The following is a 9337-nucleotide window of genomic DNA, read 5'->3' as shown; positions in this document are numbered from 1 at the left end:
TTTGATGTCATCAAGTGAGTAACCTATTGCTTTTCTAAATCTTCTAAGTGTTTTAAAAAGTTCAGATAGCACAGTTTCAGTAAGTTCACTACTCACAATGACAGGATAAGTTTCATTAGGACCAAGGAATGCATACCTTACACTATGGGGGAGAGGTTTAAACTCCACTTTAGGCGCCTTAAGCTCGCTCCAGTCATCTTGCTGGGATTCCTCTTGTTGAGTGACTGAGGCTTCTTGATGAACCACTTGTGGCAGCTCCTCATACTGATCCTTACTAACAAACCCCTTGTGTGAATCCAGCATCATCCCATATGTAGTACTCTCCAGGTTCTCAATCACTTCAACCTCTCTCTCTATCGTCAAAGCATGATGTAGAGGGTCTTCTAGTGACAACTCTTCAAGGAGCTCATCAACAAGGGCGCCCATCTCTTCATTGTAGAAGACTTGCCTAATCTAGCAAGAATGAAGATCAAGCATTGTCGTTCCCGATACTCTCAACATTATGCACATGTAAGACTTACCGGAAAATGCCTCACTCATCAAACAATGAAAGCTTAAAAGGAGGAAAGGGTTTTGGGAGTGGTCTACCACTCGAGTTTGTCAAAAATATTGGCGTAAAGGACGTGACAACTCAAGTGTGTATAGCCATGACTCAGTACACAAGGGACCATGAGCAAGAAGCATTAAGTTCGTTCAGTTCAAATAAGGTTGTAGTTGACTTCAAAGATTGAGTTTCAGCAACCAATGAGATTCAGGAAGAGTTTTCAAGGCTCGAAACATACAAGGCTTTTTGAGAGATGCAATAGCTATTCGAGCGCGAGGTAGTGTTCTTTACAAGACATTTTAAATCATTGCTCCCAATGCAAGTGATGTAATCTATATGATTTTTTTTTATGCAAAAAAGTATGTATGCAAGACTCAATGCAAAATCATCAAAGCAAACATGATCAAATACTTGGTACCTCCTCCAAACTTAAGTTACATAGTCTATGTGTTGTCAAGTAGAGAGAAATACCCAAAAGAAAGCTAATATGCAAAAAAATGAAATGGTATATACAAGGGAAAGTAATGAAGTACCTTCTACAGATAGTGAGTAGGGGTAGATGCCCAGCATCGTCGTCGTCAGGTGGGAATGTGGTGTAGTAACCACCTGGTGCTGAGCTGTAGCCTCCAAACCATGGCTGGCTCTGAACCTCGTCAATCTCGACCTCACTATCAGAAGAGGTTAGGTCTGTTTTTGGTCAGTCTAAACTTGATGGTGCCAATGCTTCATCATCTGTCAATGATAGGAAGACAAAAGCTCCTGATTCCTAAAATCTATCTTTTTTATGCTGTAGAGTCACGCACTCGTTGCGTATGAACGAATACCAAATTGAGATTAACTATCTAGTGCAAGTGATTTGAGAAATTCTTTTGTGATAGTTTGGAAAAAAATATATTTATAGTTTCAAATTTGAGATATACATTTTTTTTATTTTTTTGAAAACTACACTTCAACTGTGACAAGACACGTTCTCCATATTTTAATTAAAAATTACGTACTTCACTAACTAAAATCAAATTCAAAATTACTACCCTAGTATTATTTATGTTTAAGACAAATTATATATTTGATATAAAATATGTTATTTTACTATTCAATGTTTAAAGTAACCCTTATAAATTTATGAAATGTTCAAAACTATACAGATAAAAACTAAAGTAAAGGTCTTGTTAGACAGGGAAAAACCCTCTCCTCTCTTTCAAAGAGAGGAAATTTTCTCAATCTTCCTTCTTAACCATAATAGATCTTTCTGAAAGAATAGAGAAAATGAGAGAGATTTTGTCTTTTTGATGTGTATATTTTCGATCCTAGATCGAATCTAAACTTTCGATCCTAGATCGAATCTAAACTTTCGTTAAGCGAATCAGTTTTCGTTAGGCGAATATTTTTGTTGTGTTTTCAAACCAATCGGATATTGTTCTTATGTTTTCTATCTTCTTCTCTGATTTCTGGTTTGATGTAATAAAGCTCCGATCTTATGATCAGAATCAAGTTTTGTTTCTCTCCTCTTGTTTTATTCTTATTCTGTTTGGTCTAGGAAGTCTCAGTGCTCTCATCGCTAGTAATGCTATGTCTCTTCATCAAACGGGAATCAACTTCGCTTCAAACTTATGTAAGTCTCCTTACTGGTGAAAGACAAAGGTTACTAATGAAGCAATTGGAGTTAGTGCAGATTCAGATAAACTGAAGTTTTTTCAGGAAGCGTTCCGGTAAGGATCTGCAACTTCCTCTACTAAAGCTTCTCACGGGATTTCACATATGGCGGTGTGAATACGAGCTTCTCTAGATCGACGTCGATAAAGAGAAGAAGAAACATGCAAGCACATCGATCTAATTGGGAGAGAGGCCGGTGGTTCTTAGTCCGACATGCAGCCGGCGGTGGCATCGGTGTCATCTTTTCCTGATTTCAAAAAATTCGAAGCCTTCACTGTCGACACGTGTGCTCTACATGCAGAATGTCCTTATCTTTAGTAATTGGGCTTGTAAAAAAGGGGTTTGGGCTTCGTTTGGTTTTTACTCTTTTGTAATAGGAATGAGTTTGATTCTGCTTGTAAATTGGTCTTTGGCCCATCATGCTCAATGAAAGCAACAGTTGACAAAAAAAAAGTAAAGGCCTCGTTGTAGTTAACAATATATCCTATTTTTATCTATTTTATAATCATAATCAATTATTTTAAAATAAAATTATTATATTAAATTAAATATGATAAATTTATAAATTATAAATTCATAAATATAAAATATTTATATCAAAAATATAATATGATGACAGAACGGCTTAACATTAGCTGACTATATAATACATATTTAAAAGTAATTTATCTTAGATTTCTGTATATACAATAATATATTATGTAAAATAAATACACGTAAAAAATACTGGTAAAAGAAAATCCAGTTTTGAAAGACAGGTAAAAATTTAACATAAATTAAATATAAAATAATTTTTAAATATATTTTTTCGTGCACATATTAATTTGTTTGATAACTAAATGCAAAGACAATAAGATAAATAATTTAAATAATTGATTATTAAAAACATGTAAACTATAATTTATTGTATTTAAAATAGTTATATAAATATTTAAATATATGATTAAAATTTTTGAAATGTATATCATTAATGATTTAAAATAAATATATGCATATAAAACTGAAAATAACATCAGCGTAACCGGGCGGGTCAAAATATAGTTCATTGTTTAAAATAACCCTGATAAATTTATGAAAAGTTCAAAAGTTTTTGAATTTTGATGAATCTTGTACAGATAAAATAAAAATAAAATAAAGGCCTTGTTGTAGTTGACAAACAAAACTGGTGCCTCTCTATCCAATTTGAACGACTTTAAGTCATTACATAGACGTCAATTATATTCTGTCGGATCTGACTTGGGTTAAAACCCGTCTGAACAATCCGGCTCCTGCCGAAATCACTTCTCCGAGAGAAAGAGCGATCAGCGGAAACCATGGATTCAAAGAATCGGCGAAAGGTAAAAATTTCCGAAACTTTTTTTTTTGATGTATATTTTTCACAGCATTCGAAATTTTCGGTTTTGAAAATTCGGTAATACGATGCAGATACTAGAGAAGAAGAAGAAGATTCATGACCTTATAAAAAGAGCTTCTTCCATACTCGATCCTCTTTCTCCCTTTGATTCCTTCCGTCGTTACACGAAAAATGGTAATCGTTTGTTTTATGTTTTGGTAGGCACTTAGATAGTCTATGGTGTAAGCACTTGTGCTTTTATATGAAACAGATGCAGTTTAAGTCCCATGAGCTGTTTGCTTTGATCACTTAGTCATGCCTTCTTGTTGAGCTAATTATATATTTGTGCTGTTCCTTACGTCTTGTAGACTTATCTGTCTACTTGGAATCTGGCCGTGGAGATAGACTTTCCTCGTCTCTGAAACAACACATTCGAAAGCTCTTGAAGGTTATACCCAAAAAAAAAAAAAAAAATGCAGTAGCTTTATTATATTAATATTATAATTTATAAACCACAGCTCTTCAGGAATTGTCCTCTGAATTTGTTATATACATGACAGAAGAACATGGAAGGATTCTACGGGTCTAATTGGCCACTTCAAGCAAAGGTGAAGCGTACGGAGATGACTTCTCCAGACGCACGCTATATATTTGTGCGGGAGCTGCGTTATGGTAGTAAAGCCTATGAGACGGCGTCTAAGGAAGGGTGTGATCAGATTACTGGATTCGTGCATTATCGGTTTACTTTAGAGGAAGAGGTACCTGTTCTGTATGTGTATGAAATTCAGCTGGAGTCTCGGATTCAAGGGAAAGGATTGGGAGAGTTTTTGATGCAGTTGATTGAGCTTATTGCCTCCAAGGTGCGGGTCTCTCAAAGTCTGCTTTGTCTATACTGATGTCTATTTGCTTTTTTTAATTTCAGGTTTCATGGGTTGATGATAGTATGGTGGTTTTTGTTCTTGTTTTCAGAATAAGATGAGTGCTATCGTGCTGACTGTTCAAACATCCAATGCATTGGCGATGACTTTCTACATGAGCAAGCTAGGGTAAGAGGTAACCCTTTTGGAAGATTATCTTGTTCCATTAAAATGAGAACTTTTGAAAGGTGTTTGATGGCTTCTCAATATTTTCCTAAAGTCAGTAAAAGATATTTCTCCAGCCTTGACTGAACTTTGGCTTTTCAAACATCTGAAAACCTCCATTCGTTTTTAATATACAGATACAGAATATCAAGCATTTCACCATCGAAAGCTAATCTTCCGGTACAGAATCAGTAGTGTGTGTTTTTTTTTCAGTATCTTTCTGTAAGGCTGCATTCAGGAAAAAAAGGGTTTTAAAGAGCAGCCCTCTACATTATTATTTTTGCAGAATTTCTTGGCGAAGTATGAGATACTTTGCAAAACATTTGATTCTGAAGCTAAATCTGTATTGGAGGTTAGGTCCTTTCCTTTCACTTGCATCACTCGCATTTACGACAAAATTGCTTATCAAGTATAAACATTGTTCTTTTAACTTTCTTTCTTGGCATTGTAATTGATACTGTTATCTTTGCATTATTTTCCAAGAAGAATGACGGAGAACCAACCAGAGACTGCGTTTCAACCGTGGAATAGCTCATAGTTTTACTGTAAGTTTCCACTCTTGTCTTAATGCTCATTTTATAAGCAATTGCTTCGCGTTGTCTGAAAAAAATATTTGCTTGAATCTGACAGACCGACCAAACCAATTTTTGTGACAAGGTACAATAATAAAACAAGACACAGTTGAAGACCTTTGTTCCTCCGATGGCAGTTCAGTTCATACTTCACACCAAGAGACTGAGAAACTCGTACTCCAATCAATGCTAACAAGCCTGTTGAAGTCATTTGTACCTGCCCAACTGAGTCCTTGCAACAAACCAGTAGTTTGCCATCAACAGAGACTGTGTGAGTATTTGTATGGTTTATTAACCTTTAGAAGAGATTGTACAGATTTCTAAATTAGGAGTTGGAGTGATTTGAGCGAGAAACAAATCTTGTACTGGGTTTTGATATTTATGAATCAGATAATATCAATTTAACAACTTTTCAATTCAATTGCCTTAAATGCTAAAATTTTGAGGTCTTGAACCTTAATTCATTTTAGACAAATGGTGAGATAGAAAATACAGAGATATATGATCCTGGTTTCTAGCGTAACAAAGAAGGAACTTCAGGACCTGACCTGTCTATATCTAACTATTAATATACAAGACAGAAAGGGGCTTAAAACTCTGAAAATTGAAACTTCGTGCAAGGGACAGAGTCCCAGTTACTGAGGAACACTTTAATAATGGAGCCTGAGGGTAATCAAAACTATGATAAAATAAAATAATGACAATAGCTGAACAAATATTAAATCAAATGAAGTCTGACTTCTTTCGGTGTTTCAAAAATATAATCCTAGATTCCCCTCTCCCTGTCTGTATCACGATCACGGAAAGGAATGAGAAACAGCAATGGTGCTTGTTACTTGTTAGATATATTGTTGGGTTTACGTATGCCTATCGAAGAACTTCTCTATGAGTACTGAGAAAGTTGCAAACCCAACGCAGCCCATACACGCAGCTTTTGGCCCACCTGAAACAAAATTCAATTCATCAAAAATCCTTAGAGACACCAAACAAATAATCTCTTTGAAGAAAGCATGTGAGAAAAATTCGTATAAAGTAACTCCCAGAGGAACAAAAACACCTAGTTATAAACGTTCAGACAAATAAAATGATACCTCGGGCAGACATTGCACCGCCGGTCACACATCCAGCAACAGCGGTGTTTATTATGTCATGCTTTGCTCTTGCCTTTTGAGAGAAGTAAATAAAAAAAAGTAAGGAATTGAAGTGATGATTAGGATTCAGTTGTGGGATATTCTATTTATATAATATATATTTACCTTCTCGACAATGCATTCAGCAGCTGAGTAAACCAAACCCATAACCGCAAAAGTCTTGCAAGAACTCCAACTCCTTTGCCCCATTTGTTTAGCCGTGTACACAAACTGCTGCCTACCAGTCATCGTATCATGCATAATAGGATTATCCAATGCTCCCATAAACAAACCCATCATCAACCCAAGCCCTCCTCCTACACAATTCACAGACAACGTAGTACAAGCCAACTGATTATCATACCCCCCACGTGCCTATTTATTACAAGGAAATCAATAACAAACAATCCTTATTAACGACAAGCCTAAAGCTAGTAGCTTTACGTCTGAAACACTTTCTCCAAAGAACTAATGAGTCTGATAAAATCAGGAGTAAAATAAGCTATTTAGATGGAGAAAGGAGAGAGATTGGAACAGACCCATGACTCCACTAGCTACACTTTTGACGGCGCAGTTGTTCCAAACCTCTTGGGCTCGCATCTCCTCGATGGTTGGCATCCGTATCGGCTCGATCTTGGTAACGCTCTCATTAGAACCCGAAGAACCAGCAGCCGGTTCAGCACTAGAATCGTTAGACATTTTTCAGAGGTATATAGCAGAGCAGAATCCGACAGGAGGAAAACGTGTCGTGAAAGATAAAGCGTTAGCGATTCGCGCGCCTTGGAGAGAGAGATAAACCCACCCCGAGGTAGGGTTTAAGCCATAATAATGGCCGGAACATCTAGCATTTAGGCCCATTAGTATGGGCCTATGTTTTAATCATGAAGCCCATCAAGTGATTGAATTTTTTAAACTGATCAATTATGCTATTAATAAAATATGAAAGTCCACTATTTTACAGTCAATAATTCTGTTTATATTACGAGAATTCATGTGATCGAGTTAGTAGTAAATATTTTATTTTAAGGTCTAGCAATTTATTCACAATCAAAGAATGAATGAATCATATCATCAAATACACAAAAGAATGAATAAAATTAGAAAGGCTAATAATAAGTTGACTTCTCAATCTTCAAACTATCAAAACTTTTCCACATCTCTCAATAGACAAAGAGACTTTGTGACCAAATGATCACTGTGGACGGGTTTCTAAGTCTAAAGCTCTGTTCCACCAACTCTAAACATCGTTTCCACTTTCATTAGCTTCGATCTCAACCTCCTCGGTGTTACATTTCAGGTTAACAAATGCTTCAAGAGCTTCTCTCATCCACCAGTTCTGACAAACCTCTCTTGCTTCATCCAAACCCACCCATTTGCGTTGTCTCATTTCCGCCTCAGGCCATCGCTCGAACTCCTGGTCAACGAGCAAAGCAAACATGTATCCATGGTGAATGATGTTATGTCTTTTGCTTTTGTATTGCCATCTCCCTAGCTTCTCCTCTAGCTCCCCGGTCACACCAGCTTCTTCGATCGTCTCTCTCAGAGCCGCTTCCTCCATCGACTCATCAATCTCCCAACCTCCTTTTGGGAATAACATTCCTTTCCCCTTTTGAGCACTGATGAGAAGAACTTCGATTTCTTTGGATTCAGTTCCGTTGACTTGTTGTGTCTTGTATCGGTACGGTACACATCTGCAGATATTAAAAAGAAAATAAAGCTTTTTCAGAATATTTTCTTTTACAATTTATGACAAAACAAAACTTTTAATTATTTAAAAAAAAACAATTCCAGTATTATAATGTTCCAACATTTTTTTTTTTTTTTTACAACCAGACAATATCAAGATAGCTATAAAGATAATTTAATATTTTGAGTCATTTTTTATATATAAAGAAGACAGATTAGCGATGGTTCGTGGGAAAAAGACGTACCCGACGACTTGACGATAGCCAGAGTTATCGTAACGTTGCAAATCTCTGCCGGTGCGAGAGACCAAAGAGACAACCTTCTCGATCTGCGCTGGGACAACCTTTGACGGTATGGTCTCAAAGATCGGAGACAGATACGAGGCGACGTTTGAGAAGTTTGAGACGATAAGAGACACAGAGAAGCCTGTCATTTTTAATCCCTCTTTTACAAATTTAACAAATTGTGAGCACGAGAGAGAGATGAATCAAAAGGCTCTGTTCTTGAATTCGAGAGAATTGATTTAATTGTTTGAGAGAGAAGAATGGATAAGCAACAAGAAAGGAAGAGAGAGAGATGTGATTTTGTTGAGATGGTTATAGAACTGTCTTTATATGGAAAATCACAAGAGATGTTTAAAACTCCCACGCGCTTCTCGATGTGACGACGTTTCCTACAACCTAATTTTATTAGTATTTATTTGTTTTATATATCAACTTGCTACATTTGCATTTTATATCACCTGAATCGAATCTAAGCTTTACTGTTTTGTTTTTGTTAGTGAGACAACTCCCTGCCAAAGTGATTCAGATTTCTAACAAAATTAAGCATTCTATAACAAAACCTCATTTGTCGGTTACAACAAACCGTAAGGTAACTAAGATTAATTTGATGTAAATAACCAATTAAAATTCAAATAAATTGATACAAAAGCCTAAAGAACGTACGATCATAATTTCAACGTTAGATGACCAGTGTATGTAGTCTCTTAATCAAAATTTAACACATTTATTTCGTTGTACTTCTAGATTTCTTTTTGTTATTAGTCATAGAAAAATCAAACTTAGAAACCTAGAAATACAACAATAAAAACAAAAGTCAACTCGTTAACGACCCAAAAAAACCTCGGCACAGACACGGAGGAGAAAAAATGGAAGAGGGTGGGAGACACGCACTACATGAGCGCCTGGGGAAGCTATGCAAGTGGGTGACTCATTTTTGTCGGTTTATGCTTTTCGGCTTTACCACAAAATAAAATAGTAAAAGAGTGTGCTCATCCAGAAACTCTTCCCTACGTAAACACGCTATCATGGATGCCTTATTCCATTTTATTTTTC

General features: G+C 36.1%; 3 protein-coding genes and 1 pseudogene across 7 annotated transcripts; 2 read left to right on the top strand and 2 right to left on the bottom strand.

Annotated features, from left to right (window-relative positions):
• Positions 1-1497, top strand: part of LOC106311957 — a 24251-nt pseudogene extending 22754 nt beyond the window's left edge.
• A 1725-nt stretch (positions 1498-3222) lies between these two features.
• Positions 3223-5592, top strand: LOC106311958 (N-alpha-acetyltransferase 40). 5 transcript variants are annotated; one of them, XM_013749310.1, is made up of 9 exons: positions 3223-3534; positions 3623-3725; positions 3899-3978; positions 4091-4390; positions 4500-4576; positions 4750-4792; positions 4899-4964; positions 5096-5157; positions 5270-5592. In XM_013749310.1, the coding sequence occupies exons 1-8, from the start codon at positions 3511-3513 to the stop codon at positions 5141-5143; spliced, it is 741 nt and encodes a 246-aa protein (XP_013604764.1). In that variant the 5' UTR covers positions 3223-3510; the 3' UTR covers positions 5144-5157; positions 5270-5592. The 5 variants fall into 5 exon arrangements, with proteins under 5 accessions (XP_013604764.1, XP_013604770.1, XP_013604765.1 ...); XM_013749316.1 differs by having other exon boundaries at positions 3340-3534; positions 4094-4390; XM_013749311.1 differs by having other exon boundaries at positions 3341-3534; positions 5243-5592.
• A 95-nt stretch (positions 5593-5687) lies between these two features.
• On the bottom strand, positions 5688-7211 carry LOC106311960 (mitochondrial import inner membrane translocase subunit TIM22-4). Its single transcript, XM_013749318.1, has 4 exons — positions 6854-7211; positions 6441-6631; positions 6276-6348; positions 5688-6127 (listed from the first exon to the last, which is right to left on the bottom strand). Exons 1-4 carry the CDS (start codon positions 7011-7013, stop codon positions 6042-6044), a joined length of 510 nt encoding a protein of 169 aa, XP_013604772.1. The 5' UTR covers positions 7014-7211; the 3' UTR covers positions 5688-6041.
• A 102-nt stretch (positions 7212-7313) lies between these two features.
• On the bottom strand, positions 7314-8590 carry LOC106311959 (nudix hydrolase 4). The gene is made up of 2 exons (XM_013749317.1): positions 8246-8590; positions 7314-8005 (listed from the first exon to the last, which is right to left on the bottom strand). The coding sequence occupies exons 1-2, from the start codon at positions 8431-8433 to the stop codon at positions 7552-7554; spliced, it is 642 nt and encodes a 213-aa protein (XP_013604771.1). The 5' UTR covers positions 8434-8590; the 3' UTR covers positions 7314-7551.
• Between the last annotated feature and the right edge of the window lie 747 nt (positions 8591-9337).

This window comes from Brassica oleracea, chromosome C8, assembly GCF_000695525.1.
Source record: "Brassica oleracea var. oleracea cultivar TO1000 chromosome C8, BOL, whole genome shotgun sequence".
NCBI lineage: Eukaryota > Viridiplantae > Streptophyta > Magnoliopsida > Brassicales > Brassicaceae > Brassica > Brassica oleracea.
This window is presented reverse-complemented; position numbering and strand designations above follow the sequence as displayed.